The 16,315-nt window shown below is 47.6% G+C and overlaps 1 protein-coding gene across 1 annotated transcript; it reads right to left on the reverse strand.

Moving 5' to 3' along the window:
* Positions 1-5,833: 5,833 nt before the first annotated feature.
* Positions 5,834-15,017, reverse strand: PABPN1 (poly(A) binding protein nuclear 1). The gene is made up of 7 exons (XM_081886980.1): positions 14,571-15,017; positions 12,447-12,561; positions 9,399-9,466; positions 9,203-9,309; positions 9,015-9,102; positions 7,874-8,028; positions 5,834-7,208 (listed from the first exon to the last, which is right to left on the reverse strand). The coding sequence occupies exons 1-7, from the start codon at positions 15,000-15,002 to the stop codon at positions 7,169-7,171; spliced, it is 1,005 nt and encodes a 334-aa protein (XP_081743106.1). The 5' UTR covers positions 15,003-15,017; the 3' UTR covers positions 5,834-7,168.
* Positions 15,018-16,315: the final 1,298 nt, after the last annotated feature.

A 16,315-nucleotide genomic window follows, 5' to 3' on the forward strand; every position in this document is an offset into this window, starting at 1 on the left:
AGTCAGGGCCAGAGCTTTCAACCTATGCACTACATTCAGTCGTCGTTTTGATAGGACATCTCCGTGTACAAAGGGCTTTGAATGTCACTCTTGCCAGAGTTGACTTAACCGCAAAATGGAAGCAAGAGCCTTTTAAAAGTGGGCTGTTCTTCTCCCTGATCTTGCGAAAGATGGCTGCTCACTCAATCCCTATCCCACAATCCCCTGCTGCACTCCATGGCCATTACTCAATACTTGGGGGTCCGGATTGCGGCATTTCCCCATTTTACCATCCTGGAGAGAGCAAAACCCTGTTGGATTTCTGCGAGCTGGAAACTTAATTCCTTCTCTTCCCTCCTCCCTGCCTATTTGTATACTTTATAAAGCATTGACATGCACACCACATCAGGTACAACTGGTTGTTCCACCCCTCTGGGCCCAAAGAAAATGCTAATTTTTATCACCAAGGAGGAAGGGGGGGGAGAGATGCCTGAATGTGGGAAGGAACAGACTGGGCCACTCCAGCTGCTCTTTTGGCAACTCAAAACGCAACCCACACAGGAGACTCTGGGAAGACGGTTGGCTGCTTTCTACGGGAAACAAACTACTGACTGTTAATAAGCTAAATACAAATTAAAGTGGGGGGACACTTCTTGAGAATCCTTTGCTTTGCCCCATTTATTTTGGCGGCGCTAGAAACGTTTGTCCGGGTTTCTCATGGAGTTGGGGTGCAACTGCAGCTGATGCCCTTCCTCAACGCGGAACAGCAACTGTCCCAGGACACCCCCCCAAAAAATGCTAGCATTCCCCTCAAGCGCAGGTAGGGAGCCTACAGCCCTCCTGATATTTCCGCTCCTTCCCACTCCAGACAGTATGGCCAATGGGCAGGGATGGTGGGAGTTGGGCGTTCTCAAGACCTTGGGGGTGCAGAGCCTCCCCTGCCCTAAAGCATCCTCTCCTAACCTGGGGCTGATGGGATTTGTAGTTTGGAGCATCTGGAGAGAAGGCTGCCCTGAGAGGTCCTTGCATGGAAAAGCCAACTGGGTCTCTTGTATGGCATGCCCAACAAGTTTGCTGCTCAAATGCTGGTAACAGGGCAGGTGCAAAGTTGCTGCAGAAACACATTTCCCCGTTCGATGCGCAAATGAGAGAAGTCTCCAAACTCGGCAGTAAATGGGAGCTGCTCATCTCCTCGACTCACCATGTAAAAATTCTTTAAACACACCTAAGCATCTCTAGGGACGCAGGTGGCGCTGTGGGCTAAACCACAGAGCCTAGGACTTGCCGATCAGAAGGTCGGCGGTTTGAATCCCCGCAATGGGGTGAGCTCCCATTGCGCGGTCCCTGCTTCTGCCAACCTAGCAGTTTGAAAGCACATCAAAGTGCAAGTAGATAAATAGGTACTGCTCCGGCGGGAAGGTAAACGGCGTTTCCGTGCGCTGCTCTGGTTCGCCAGAAGCGGCTTAGTCATGCTGGCCACATGACCTGGAAGCTGTACGCCGGCTCCCTCGGCCAATAAAGCAAGATGAGCACTGCAACCCCAGAGCCGGTCATGACTAGACCTAATGGTCAGGGGTCCCTTTACCTTTAAGCATCTCTACTTCAACTTCCCTGCTTTCTATCATGGTACCCGATTGTGCATTTTTTCAGTCAGCTGTAGCAGGGGACTTCTGGCACCTCTTCCATCATTCTCCATGCTTTCCAGAGCATGTTTTGTCCTTTCGACGTTTGAAAAGGCAGGGCTGCACTCTGACAAGACCTGCATTTATAGCATCCCACAATACTCTTCCCCGCACATACCCCTTTATGGTAAAAAAATATTTGGGACACCCACCCCCCTTTTTTCTGCAACTGTTGAATCAGGACTCCTGCTCCCATCAACTCCAAGCAGTGAGTTCAGGGAAGATGGGACGGATAATCCTGTACCCCCGCAATGGTCATTTGTGTGAAAAGCTCCTGCTGCAAATAGGGGGGTCTTGCTCAGCTCACTGGACAAGTTAACACACTGCCCCTCTCTTTCATCTCTGTTGTTGGGGCACCCAGCAATCCAGTTATGCAACATGCCGTTATGCTGAGAAATCTGTGCTGCATTAAAGTAGGTTTTTTTTAAAAAACGCAGGAAAATTCCTGCAGCAAGAAAGCATTGAGTAGGAGGTACGCAAAATCTGCAGCTGCAAGCAGAGCATTTCTGGCAGCGATCCAGCCACTCTGAAGACAGAAGAGCTGTTTTAGAGAAGTATGTAGACCAATAAACCAGGGGGCAGAAAGGCAACACGCGGCCAAGCTCAGGGCTTGCCTGTACAGTGGTACCTCGGGTTAAGTACTTAATTTGTTCTGGAGGTCTGTTCTTAACCTGAAACTGTTCTTAACCTGAAGCACCACTTTAGCTAATGGGGACTCCTGCTGCCGCTGCCGCACGATTTCTGTTCTCATCCTGAAGCAAAGTTCTTAACCTGAGGTAATATTTCTGGGTTAGCGGAGTCTGTAACCTGAAGCGTATGTAACCTGAAGCATATGTAACCCGAGGTACCACTGTATATTCTCTCTCTCACACACATACTGCAGATTCCCCCACAGATGGCCAGGATTTCCAGCAGAAGCTAATTCCATTGCGCCAGACTTCTAAAGCCCACAATGGTAGCATTGCTCCCATGGGACTACATTATTACTATTATTATTTATTAAATCTGTATACTGCCCTTCACCTGAGGATAACGGGATAGTTCACAATATAAAAATACACGAGAACACAAAATGGGTAATAAAAACCAATAACACACACCCAACACATTTCCAAGGCCATAGAATATTGATCATCCAAAGGCCTGGGAGAAGTATGTTTTCATCTGGGACCTAAAGATATATAATGAGGGAGCAAGGTGAGCCTCTCTGGCACAAACACAGCCACCACAGAAAAAAAAGGCCCATCCTAGTGTTGCTGCCCGATCAGACCACTTGTGGAGGCAAAGAAGGGCCTCAGGTGCCGATCGCAGGGCCAGTTCATATGGGTAGAGTTAGTCCTTGAGGTATCGCGGTCCTGAGTCGCTTAAGACTTTGTATGTCAAACACCGGCACTTTGAATTGGGCCCAGAAGCTAATTGGCAGCCAGTGCAATTGAGCCAGGATTGGTGCAAGAGGCTCAAAATGGCCCCCTGAATTCTGTACCAGCTGAAGTTTCCAAACTTGGTTATGAGAGCAGAAACAACAGGTTAGGTTATCCCTGCCCAGATAGGGGCATAGCTGGGCTTCAGTCTTAATCTGGATTGGGCTTCAGTTTGTTGGCTCTCATCCAGCCCATCACCAAGGCAAGGCAGCGGCCCAGCACATCCGCTGCCCTACTTGCAATGTAAAGTGGAGCTGGGTGTCAGAATATTGTTGACAATGAAATTCCAAACCTCTAGATAACTCAGTGCTCCACAACATGAGGAATAAAACTGAACCCTGAGGAGCCCCACAAGCCAGGGGCCCTGGAGACCACTCCCTAAGCTTAGCCCTCTAGAAATGAGCATCTAAGTAGGACCAGAACGACCCCAAGCGGTCCCACCCACCCAAAACTTGGTATCCAAAGCTGCCGAGAGGTTGAGAATTAACAGGGGACATTTCCTGTCTCAAACCCAACAGGCTTGATACAGGGCAATGAAAACGGTTTCTGTGCCAAAACCCCGATTGGAATGGATCTAGAAATTCAGTTTTTTTTCTAAGAGCTCCTGGATCTGGTCTACCACCACCTGCTCTAGAACCCTTCCCAAAGGGAGATTGGCAACTGGCCAGTAGCTACTTAACATTTCCCTGATATATAATGAGGTGAAAAAGATGTTGAAATACATATTCTTAAAAAAAACCAGAAGCATTTTTACTTGGTATTATAGGCCAAGACATTAAATTGTCTTGGCAAGATGTTAAATTGTTCTTATATGCAACAACAGTGGCAAGAGTACTGTTAGCCCAGAAATGGAAGCAAGAAGAAATTCTGACGACAGAAGAATGGCAGACGAAATTCATGGACTATGCAGAATTGGACAAAATGACAGGAAGGATTCGAAACCTGCGGGACCAGAGATTTACAGAAGATTGGAAGAAGTATATGAATTATTTGAAGAGCAACTGTAATCAACAAATTACGCTAGTAGGATTACAATAAATTTTGTAAGGAGAAATAGACGAAGTGTTACAAAGTAGAAAAAGATAGAGATATTGGTTATGAATTTGAAATGTAATAGGGAAAATAATAAATGCATACTAAGAGATTAGACTGGAAAATTTTCAGACAGGACCGATGGAAGTCAAAAAAATTGAATAAGATGTAAAAAATTGAGTAAGATGAATAAGATGTTTAATTACTGTTGAAAATGGTATGTTAAAAAACTAATAAAATTTTATTTATATATATAGAGAGTGTGTGTGTGTTACTTAACATTTCCCTCTCTTCTAAGGAAGCATTCACCTCCAGTTGTTTGCATCAGGCAAGACAGCCACTTGTGCTGACTCCCTGTCCCTTGTGGCTGATAAAAACAGGGAGGAGACAACTGGCTGGGCCAGGGAGCTGGATTAAGGCCTTCTTAGGCAAGGGCCCAGAATACACGTGGCTTTCCTGACTAATCCTGATAACCTTGTCCATCGAGCCTTACAAAGCGAAACTCATCCAACTAGACTGTGTTCTGTGAAAGCCTTGAGATCCATCTGCTGTTAACAGCAGCCAAGGTTCCAGGGAATTAAAGGTTCATCCTCAAAATGCTTTGCAAACAAGTCAACAGTGAGCTTCCGTCTGTTCCACCACCTCCTTCAGGCCAGACGGGACCCGGAACAACGGAGGCAGCAAAATAACTTTCTTTTCTGCCTTCGCTGCCACCAAGGAGGCTCAACGTTTAGCCCTCGCCAGGGTCCTCTTGTTTTCGACCGCTTTTCCTCCACCAGTGTCCAAGCAGTCTCCCAGCTTGTTTCCTCGCCCTAAGCACCCAACTTTGCAAACTCTCAGCTGCTGGTTCAGCTATGCAACTTCCTCCTAGCTTGCTCACTTAAGGATCACCCGCCACAGTCCCACGGGAAGAGCAAACGGCCACATCGGCGCTCTGCAGCTCTAACTAGAAAAGGGAGAGCAGCTGCCACAGCTCATTGCTGACGCCGCAGCCACTTTGTGCGTCTCTCTGTGTGTGTTTTGCTTATTTTCCCATCTGGCTGAAGGCAAGTTGATGCAGGCAGGCGATGTTTCTGTCAGCCAGAGGAGCTGCTTGCTTGCTAAGGAGCGGCAGAGGTCCTAGACGCGAACCATTTCTAAAATCAGCTTCCTGCTTTTGAGGAAAGCAGTTAAAGTGTGTGCAAAATTGAATCAAATCTTCCAAAAGGAAGAGGTATGTGTCTTTATTCACATGAATGGAACCCAGGAGCCCTAGCTGCAAGATCACTCAATACTCATCAGCTCTGCCCAAGGCATGACGGGAAACAGCAACAACTGGGGGAAAGGAAGACATAACATCTTACAAGGACAGGAAGAAATGCCAAAGAAAGATTAATTGCCACACACAGGAAGGAGGATATAGTTTTGAGTTCTTCACTTGCGGTTTTATAAATCATTTTATGTGCCAACACGAATAGAAGCTATTAATACTGCAGTTGTTGTATAAGGGATTATTATTATGACCAGAATGTAATGGAAATTAATAAGATTCTTGAACGCGGAAATAACCAAACCATCAAATCTAGCATGCGGAGGGCCACTTTATCTAAATTATATAATCCGATATTTGAACGATTGGTATTAATAATTGTATTACAAATTGGAATTGTTATAATGAGGCTATTATTGGATTGTAATCAAAAACTAATAAAAAGTATAATAAATCACTCAACACTCCTCTTTCTTCCAAAAAACATCTTTATTTTTTATTATTTTTTTTTGCCCTCATAACATTTTATTCTATTTCTCCCCCTTTCCTCTTCCCTGCTCTCCAGCCCAATCTGGATCTCCTCCCCCTTTCTCTCTTTTTCTCTCTCTCTCTTTTTTTTTTATAAAAAAAAACCATTCTCCCACATGGAAATATGGGCCTCAATTCCTCCCCGCTCCCTCCATCCCCCCACCCCCTGCCCCCAAAAAGGGTGTCCTCTCCCCGGCCCCTGGTCTCTACAGCTTCAGGTTTCGGTGTCATTTCTTCAGGCTAAAAAATAAAGAAACCTGTAAAGATAAAGACACTCAAACAAGGCATATAACATACCCCCAGGGGTGCTGGGAGAGGCAGCGACACAGGGGCAAAGACAGGAAGAACAAAATGGGACGCAGTTGCATTTATGTATGGCTCTGAGTGCGGGGTGCCTATTTTTACAGGACCTTCCCCACCCACCAGCCTGTTTTAGAATTAGCATTTCAGGGGCATTTCTCCATTGGGGAGTTTGGGACAAGGATCAATGGGGTAAGAGAAAACCCCAAGGCAGGCTCCCCCGTCTGACATAGACACACATACACAGACACACGCACACCTAGAGAGGGATGCCGACAGAGAGACTTGTCTGCCCAAAGTGAGAAAGGGGGTGGTGGACGTCTGGGAATGGGTAGGATCACCACCGCGGGAGGCAGGAACCCCAGGTCCCGCTCCCTGCTAATTCCTGAAGCAAAGGGGAGGGGAAGCAAATGAGATTTGGGGAGAACCAAGCACACGAGAGAGAGCGGGGGAAACAGGCATACTGGAATGGGCAAAGACTGCAGAGGGAAAGGTTGGGAAGATGAACAAAAACTACAAAACTCTCTCTCTCTCTCTCTCACACACACACACACACAAAAAAAATAGTATCACAAAAGATTTCAGGGTGTCGGCAAACCCTCCCCCACATCTGCCCCCTCCCCCAAATGCAGGGCAACAATTTTTAAAAAAAAGGCATGAGAGGATGAATGGCTCGGTTATGCCCAACAATCTCTGCAGATGGAAGAGAAAAGGATGAGGAGCTGGACGGGGGGTGGCGTGGTGGGGACAGGGCTCAAGTCAGCAATACCAGCAGGTGGAAATTTGACAACAGGATTTGACCCCCCTGCCCAGTGTTTACATCTTCCCCCCTCCCAATAAGTCAGCCCTCGTTTTCTGCACAGCATTAGACACTTCCACCTCCCACCAACAGTATTTTTTTTTTCCATCATGGTAACAATCTTCATTTTTTTTTCTTTTTTTTTCCTCCTTCCTAAAACAACCACTTTTTTTTGTTTTTAGTAAGGGGAATACCATGAGGTCGCTCTGGCCCGGCCCCTGTGGAGAGAAGAAGGACACAGGTTAATGAAAGAGAGACGAAAGGTTTGCTAAGTAACTCAAAACCCTAAAGACCTCAGAGTTGGGACAGTGCTCAGCTCCTTGAGAGTGGCTTGCTTTGGTCTGTGCAAGCCAGGTTTTGAGTTTTTAAGGTGTTTTTTTTTCCCCTGGCTTGCAAAGTTTCTGTCCTGACTAAAAAAATTCTAAAGCCCGCGTTTGAGAACCTGACCACCTTTCAATAATAACAATAAACACCCCAACCCAAAAACTCTGGCTTTCCAAAGCTTACAAATCTGATTGAAGAACACTCAGATTAAAATACTGGCAATGTGACATTAAAACTGACCCAACTCCAATACTTGGAATTGCTTCCTCCTTCGAAGTCCCAAATCCAGCAGCATCTACAACTGGAAATGTCATTAAAATGCTGGTTCAAGTTATAAAGTCGTTTTGTCTCAGCGCTGCTGCTTAACAAGAGCAGTCGTGGTTCCCAGCCCATCACCTCTCTCACTTGGTGCAGTCTACTTCCAGTCTGGGGGCATCAAGAGCCCTCCCACTCTAAGCCAATAGATCTCCCCTACTCCAGCCGCCACCCCACCGGAACCCCTGCAAGGCAGGAGCGTAGAAGCTCCTCCCCCCAACCTGCCGCCACCGTCATGCCAGACCTGTATGCGCGCCCTCGGGGTGGCCTGCTGCTAAAGCCGCTGTAGAAACGGGCCCGGGAACTGCTGTAGCCGGATCCTCTCCCTCTGTACCGGGTCCGGGGGAAACCCCGGTCTGTGGTGCTGATCCCAGGGCGGTTGGTCCGTTTGGGAATCACCTTCAAAAGGAGAAGATCCCCTTAGCCTCAAGAGCAAGGGTATCGCAGAAACCACCCCCAGCCCATCCTTATGCAACTTTTTTATATATAATTTTTATTATATTTTCTAAGTTACATTTCGAAATATTTATTTAGACAACCTTAAAGCAGTGACTTCCCTTCTTCTCTTTTGGTGGTTCACTTTGCATTCCATACATCGCTGCATATTCTACATGAACTCAACCATTTGGTAATCCACTGTTACATCCATCAAATCTTATTTACACTGTTGAATTCAACTTAATGCTACCAGCGTTTTTAAATGAACACAGCTTTCACCCCTATATTCAGTAAGTATTTCCCAGTCCTCTTTCAATGTGTATTCTTCTGGTTCTCTTATTCTATATGTTAAATCTGCAAGCTGTGTGTAAACCATCAGTTTAAAGTTGCCATTCTTGGGCCGCAGTAGTAGCATACATAGTTTTTTTGACACCTGGGAATTTCCCTCTGAATTATCCCCCCATCAAAAAGGACTCTGTTTTTTTCAGAAAGATATGTTTATGTTTAAAAGGTAAGTGTTTGTAAGTCCCTTATGCAACTGTTTTAAAACTCTGCTTACATATCATAATTGCGTTACATACTGGTCTATAGAAGATAGAATGGTTGGATCTTAAGGAGTGAATACTATAGCCGCAGGACAGAAAACCAGAAGTGCTTTTATTCTAGTACTTCTCTAACCTTTTCTCATTCTCTACTTTCCTTCTTCTTGCCTTTACTCCTTTCTGAATTGTTCTTTTTTAGACTAAGTAGCTGTTTATATTATAAAAAGATACTTTGTAATGGGCATGAACTTTTGTGCAGTTCTGAATTAAGTCTCAGTAAATAAATTTGAAACTGTAAAAAGGATCGAGCAACTCAGAGCCTTCATCACCCAGCACTACACAAACTTCTCACCCACAAGATGACGTTTCAGAGGGGGAAGGGACCTGGTCGAAGAGTGTACACACCTTAATCTGTCTTCCCCTGAACAGCGACTCATCTAACGCTAAGGACGTCCTCACCGACTCCTTGTCCGAGAATTCAATGTAGGCAAACCTGGGGAGTAGGGGGAGAGAGAATGGGCAGGCTTAAAAGGCAATCACTCACCGAGACGGAAAAACACACCCGGCTTCCCCATCTCGTCACACGCACTCACCCCTTGGGATGGCCAGTGTACTTATCGCAGAGGATGGTCACCCGGTTGACGGAGCCGCAGCCGTGGAAGTGAGCCTCCAGCTCCTCTGCTGTCGCCCCGTAATCCACCTGAAACCAAGGATTGAAAATGGTGAGGAAACCCATGATACTTCTCTTGGCCTTCTGACTGAGCTGGGCTGCAGGGAATACAGACTTACGTTGCCTACATATATGGACCTGGCATCTGCTTCCATCTTTTCTTCTAAAGACATGATGACTGGGCCAGCTGGGGAGAAAGAAACAGTGTAAGGCAGTGTTAAGACACCTAGATATATAAGGTGGCCGCCAAATGGCTCCTTAAACCAGGGTTACAGTCGCCAAAACGGACCGGTTGGCTTGAAACTCGTATTTTTCAATGCGACCTTTTGGTTCCTGAAATTTGTTCCGATAGCGCAGATAGAATACCGTATTTTTCGCCCTATAGGATGCACTTTTTCCCCTCCAAAAATGAAGGGGAAATGTGTGCGCGTCCTATGGGGCGAATGCAGGCTTCAGGAAGCTATCCGCAAGTCTTGCAAGCCCGGCGGGAGGTCCCGCGGGCTCGCAAGGCTTGCGGGCAGCAGCCTGCAGCCCAAAAGCTCGGAGGACAGCGGGGAGGCGCAGCGCCGCCACCCCGCTATTCCTCGACCTGGTCTGGAGGCTGGGGGGGGGGGAGAAGCAAGTTTGCTTCTCCCCCCCCCGCCAGCCCCACAAACTCGGGGGACAGCGGGGCAAGCTGCTGCCCCACGGAGGCTAGAGAGGCTGTTCCTGAAGGCAGAAGAGGGAGTCGGAGCGCTCAGTCTCCCTCTTCTAGCTTGGGGATGGCTGCGCAAACCTGGGGGGGGGGGGAAATAAACATTTTTTCCTTGATTTCCCCCTCCCCCAAAAAACTAGGTGCGTCCTATAGGGCGAAAAATACGGTATAACAGATAGAATTCTACAGGATGTGTTGCTAGTGTGTGCAAACAGACAAGATCCAAGGATCCCCCAGGCATGCACCTCCAGATGGTGGAAACGTCAGGTGCCATCCTGGCGCCTGGGCATCTTCACTTGGGCGCAAGTGGCTGAGAACCAGGTACAAAATGCATCTGGCCGGGAAAATACTGGAGGAGGAAGAATTGCCTCTAATGATTCTGGGACCCGGGGAAAGGCACATGCTGATTGGACAGTGCTTCCTCCAGAAGTGGCTAGCCAAGTCTGCTGGAAAGCAACAAAATGAGGCGGGAAAAGGCCCAGCACCTGGGCCAAGCATTCTTGGCACTGTTTTGGACACCACCAGCCTCACAAACCCTCTGCATGGGATTCTCTCTCCAGGTAAGTACAACACAGCACCTTTCTTTTAGCATCTGAAAGTTGGTTTGAACAATTTTAACTAGGAACAAAGGAAGCCACCTTTGTGGCAGCAATTCTTCAGAATTTCAGGCAGGGGGGGCATTGCCAGGTTTACCTGGGGAGGCCAGAGGTTGAACCTGAGACTTCCTGGATATAAAGCAAAATTTGGTGCCCTCCAGATTTTGCTGGGCTGCAACTCCCATCAGCACCAGCCTGTATTTGACTGACTGAAGTTTCCAGCAAAGGGGGTGGGTGGGAAAGAAGAAGAAGCCAGCTCAAAATCCTTAGTCACACAATGTTGATGCTGTCAGAGCTGAAACACCCAACTGAAACACCTCTTCATTCATCTGCAAAATGGCTCTCACCTACACAAGCACATCTTAGTTTGGGACAAGACACCTGGCAAAACAAGTCTCCAGACTTTAGGCACAGCTACATTTTTATTTTTTTAGATTTATTTAACACACTTCTATCCTGCCTTTCAAGAAAACTATATTCAAAAGTGACTAGCTACACATCTGATACAGCAAAACAATCCAGTCTTAATCAGGTCATCTCCACAAAGCTGTTTGCTAACATAATGTAATTGCAGGGCCGGCACATTCACACATCCATTTGCGATGGAGAATCAGAGGTTTGGAGGTGCTTTAAGCAACTTCCTTTCTCTACCACAGGGGTCCTGCATTTGTAAGAACTTTATTGTTAAGTGTGGTGGCAGCGCCTACACTTTGGAACTCCCTGCTTTTTGAGATAAAGCAGGTGCCTGCTTAAACATGTCTGGTAGACACACCTACTCAGATGCTTAGAAAGTTCAAGTAATTTTCATGTTTACGTTTTAAAGTAGGGTTGTAAATCTGTCTCGATTTTACCATTTTAACTTTTGTAAGCCACTTTGTGTGTTTTTTACAATCAAATATGTATTATGAAACAAATAAATCATTCACCCCACTTCAGTGCCACGAGACTCAAACAGAATTTGGAACCCCACAGCCGATAAATGAATGGGGTAAATGCGTATCATCTAAAACACACTCCCATGTCCTCTGCTGACAAGGGAAAAATGAATTCCCTGAAGTGAATTTTAAAGGCATCAAGTTAACCTTCCATTTATCCTAAAGTAGCTTGCTTTGTTCTCTCCTGCACCGGAATTGTCCTAGCTCTATACTGCATTTATTTTGTTTAGAAACAAGTAGACTCAATAAAGTTACATGTCTGGCTTGCTTAACCAAAACAGTCTTTAGCAGCTGTTGAAAACAGTGCAGTGAAAGTGCCTCTGGTTAGCTAATGTATATCAGAGCCCAAACTGGGATTGTTACAAACCCGTGTAAAGACAATGCTAAGGAAATTAAACTTTTTTTGGGGGGGGGGTTAAACCAAGGCCGTTGCTGTCTTTGTGCCGTATCCTGCCTTACTATACTTTCCTATGGAAGAGAGGTTTACAAATACTTTAAAACAATCAATCCATGAATCCGATCTCCCAGAACAACTCCGACGCCCAGATGAGCCATTTAGCCTATTCTACATTAATGAAATTTCTGCAGGTAGAGGAGCTCGAGATGTCCATAAACCCTTGTACCTGAGCTAGATGAACCATGGGTCTCACAAAGCATCTTCCTTTGTTCCAATGTAATTTCCCCATGCCATCCCTCTTAGGCTATTTTTTAAAAGGACATCAATTTGATCTGGCCAACACAGAATTCAAGAGCCTCAAAGTGTCAGCAATAACGTCTCGTTTGCGTACTTAAGAGACCTCTACAGATGTTTCTTACCCATTACACAATTCCTAACTTCTCACCATCCCCTGTATCTGAATACTTGCCACCTTTTGCGGGAGGTGGGGAGAGAAAGACGAGGAGCGAGCACAAATTAATTATAAGAAACTTAGGGAGACTTACCGTTGCCAGGCGGGGGGCTCATGTTCATTTGCTTCTCAACTTCGTTCTGCAACTCTTTTAGCTTCTCTGCTTCCTCCTCCATCTCTCGCACTCGAGCTTTAATGGCTTCCAACTCCTGAGAGTGGGAAGAACGGGCAAGGGAAAGTGGGGAGCAAGTTAAGAAACATTCTTGCAGTTCTTAAGAGCTCACACCAACTGAGACTCCCTTCTCTTCTTCCACTTCTTTAATGCCGCTGATTACTAGCACTTCTCAAGGTTACTGCTGTAAGACATTCTACAGTTATCTACTCCCATCCACTTGTTTATGCCAAGACAGCTCTGCTGGCTGTCTTTCCCATGGTTTTAGCTGTTTTCCCACTCTGCCTCTGCTTTTTCCAATCTTACTGTCGCCACCCACTACTCAGGGCCTTAGCTCTGCCCACTTAGCTCTGCCCACTTTTTTGCTTCTACAAATCAGTGTCAAAGGTATAATCTGCATCCAATTGCCACACGGCAACCCCAGTCTCCATTTTTACACTTTAATGAACTTCTCATCTGCCCGTGTCAGCAGGTCCAAGTGAAAACTGCTTCTGTGCTATCACTGAGCATCACATATTAATAGTTTGAAATGTACCTTTTAGTACATTTTTTGCCCACCATCCCCCCATTAGAGAACAACCCCCTCCCCGAAGCCACGCTCTCTCCTTAGGAGCAGTGAGCCAGGACCAGAGAGGGACCAGGGTTTGAATCCCCCACTCAGTGCATGACCTTGGGTCTACTCACTGCCTCTCAGCCTAATACAGTGGTGCCCTGCAAGACAAATGTCTCGCAAGACGGAAAACTCGCTAGACGAAAGAGTTTTCCATTTTGGAGGTGCTTCGCAAAACGAATTTCCTATGGGCTTGCTTCGCAAGATGAAAATGTCTTGCGAGTTCCTGCGGGTTATTTCCCCTTTCCCCCCTTTTTCTAAGCCGCTAAGCCGCTTATCCGCTAAAAGCCGCTAATAGCGCTAATCCGTCAATGGGCTTGCTTTGCAAGACGAAAAAACCGCTAGACGAAGAGACTCGCAGAACGGATTCTTTTCGTCTTGCGAGGCACCACTGTACTACCTCATGGGGTTGTTGTGGGAACTATAGGGGGTTCTTTTGGGGGGGGACCACATACACCCGCTTGAGTTCCTTGGAGAAAAAGGTGGGATATAAATGCAAAATAAGCAGCCAAGTGTGCTGTATATGCAATTTCTGAATAATCATTTCTTTGCAACTGTTCCCAGTATATACAGAGACTCAATCTCATGGATGTGGGTTCAAGCCCCACATTGCGCTACGGATACATGCATTGGAGGGGGTTGGACTAGATCATGGGTGGGTAAAATAAGGCCTGGGGGCCAGATTTGGCCCAATTGCCTTCTAAATCCGGCCCGCAGATGGTCCAGGAATCAGCATGTTTTTACACGAGTAAAATGTGTGCTTTTATTTAAAATGCATCTCTGGCTTATTTGTGGGGCCTGCCAGATGTTTTTACATGAGTAGAATGTGTGCTTTCATTTAAAACACATCTCTGGGTTATTTGTGGGGCATAGGAATTCGTTCATTATTTTTTTCAAAATATAGTCCGGCCCCCCATAAGATCTGATGGACAGTGGACCGGCCCCCTGCTGAAAAAGTTTGCTGACCCCTGGACTAGATGACCCTCGTGGTTCTTTTCAACACCGCAATTCTATTATTCTATGCACACCTTACCTCCTCATCCACCACCACTCTTTCTCTTAAGCCAGTGCGGTGCAATGGTTAGAACTAAGGTGGAACTATGTGATCTGGGAGACAAGGGTTCAAATTCCCACTCAGCCAGGAAGCTCACTGGGCGACCTCGGGCCAGTCAACCCCTCTTCTATCCTACCCTATCACACAGGGTAGTTGCGAGGATCAAGGAAGGGTGGGGAGAGCCACGTGCGCCACCTTGAGCTCCTCGGGGAGAGAAAGGCTGGATATAAATGCGGCAAATAAATAAGCAACGCCTCGCGACACTCCTGCGAGGTAGGCTACGCTGAAAAAGAGACGGGTGCGGGGGGGGGGACACAAAGATCACGCGGGAGAGCAATTCGGGCCCTTCGCTCTCTCCTCCGCGCCCCCGGGGGCCACTCACCGGGTCCTCGATGGCGGAGTCTCCGGGGTCGCTCTCTCCCAGGCCGGCCTCCTCCTCCAGCTCTTCGGAGTGAGGGTGGTGGTGGGGCCCCCCCACTCCCGCCTGGCCGGCCCTGGAGGGCGCGTGGGAGGAAGAGGAGGAGGAGGAAAGGGCGCCCCGCGGGCCGGAGGCTCGGATCCCGCCGCCGCCGCCGCCGCCCGCGGCTCCTCCGCCCGTCGCGGCCTCGAGGAGCAGCCCCTCCTCCTCCTCCTCCTCCAACTCGCGGAGCCCCCCGCCCTGCTCCCCCCCGGGTCCGCTCCCCCCCAGCCCGTTCCCGTACTGGGAGGAAGGCGGGCCCCCAACCAGCCCCCCGCCGGGCTCCCCTTCGCCCCCCAAGGCCGCCGCGGCCCCTCGCCCGCCGCCGACGCTGCTCGGGCCCCGCACGGACGCCATAGACCCCGCCGCAGCCGCCTGCCGCACTAGCCGCCCGCCGACGCGCTCTGATTGGCTGCCCGCCCGCCGACGCGCTCATTGGCTCGCCGGAGAGGCCAGGCGCCCTCCTGCCATTGGTCCGCGGAGCTGCCCGCCGTCTCGCGAACGCAGGCTCTGCAGGCATTGGCTCGGGAACGCCGCCTCTCGAAAGGTTTCGAACGGCGATTGGATCGGAGCTGGGAAAGGGTTGGTGGGGTTTCCCCCCCCACTTTTGCAATGTGGATTAGTGATTGGTCCGGGAGCGTCTTGCGCCCGCCTTAGCCGCGTTTCTGTATGATTGGGTGGCTTCGCGAAGTTTCCCGCCCGATTTGCCCCCGTCGCGAAGTTGAATTGGAGAACAGGCACGCCAATCAAAACGTACTGGGAAATGATTTATCAAAGCGCAGAAGGGCCAAATCGGAGTGTTCTCATTGGGAGAGGCAAACTATCATAACGCTATGCCTCCATCAATCAGTCCGTAGTACATTATTGGTTAGCAACAGAGAAATAACGATTGCTTTTTCATTTTCGACCCACCTCACGTGATTATTGGGTGAGATGCCTGTCAATTACATACATTCGTATTTTCATTGGGTCCGAAACCATTGGATAGAGTTGTGCCAATCATATCTAGAGTAGCTCTCCTATTGGCCAAGGAGGGATTCCTCAGGTTCTACTGTAAGTGGTAGAACGCCGCTTTGGTCCGGGCCCTTTTCTCTGTCGCGTTTGAAGCTGCAGTTTCTGATTGGCTAATGGCGCCAACGTCTCTGTAGTTACTGGAAAAGCCGTTTAACGGCCTTCCGTGCTTCCTACAAGCCTTCCCAGGGGGCCTGCATTATATGCAATGTTATCGATAGTAGCAGTGATATGAAAATATACAATCAAATGTAGAATAAAACAGTTTTAAATGAATAAAAAATCATTTCACTATCGAAAACTCCACAAGCAGAATATACAATAAAACCTTTAAATTAAAAGCCAGGGAAAGCTTTCTTCAGAACTTGGAACTAATGAACCCTGTTGTATTTCTCTCAGAAAGGAATTGCAGGAGACGGTAGCCACCACTGAAAAGGCCCTGTTTCCCAAGGCTGCTGCAGTCGGACTGTTCTTTCCTTCAAAATACCCATTTTACACCCTTAAATGACTTCCATTCTTCTCTTTCCATGGTTCATTTTACATATCATAAATCCTTGCGTATTTTACAAAAACTATACCATTCAGCATTCCATTACTGAATCCGTCAAAACTTATTTACACTGTTGAATTTATCTTAATGCTGTAAGCATTTTCAGATC

This window comes from Podarcis melisellensis, assembly GCF_964234715.1.
Source record: "Podarcis melisellensis genome assembly, chromosome: 13".
Lineage (NCBI taxonomy): Eukaryota > Metazoa > Chordata > Lepidosauria > Squamata > Lacertidae > Podarcis > Podarcis melisellensis.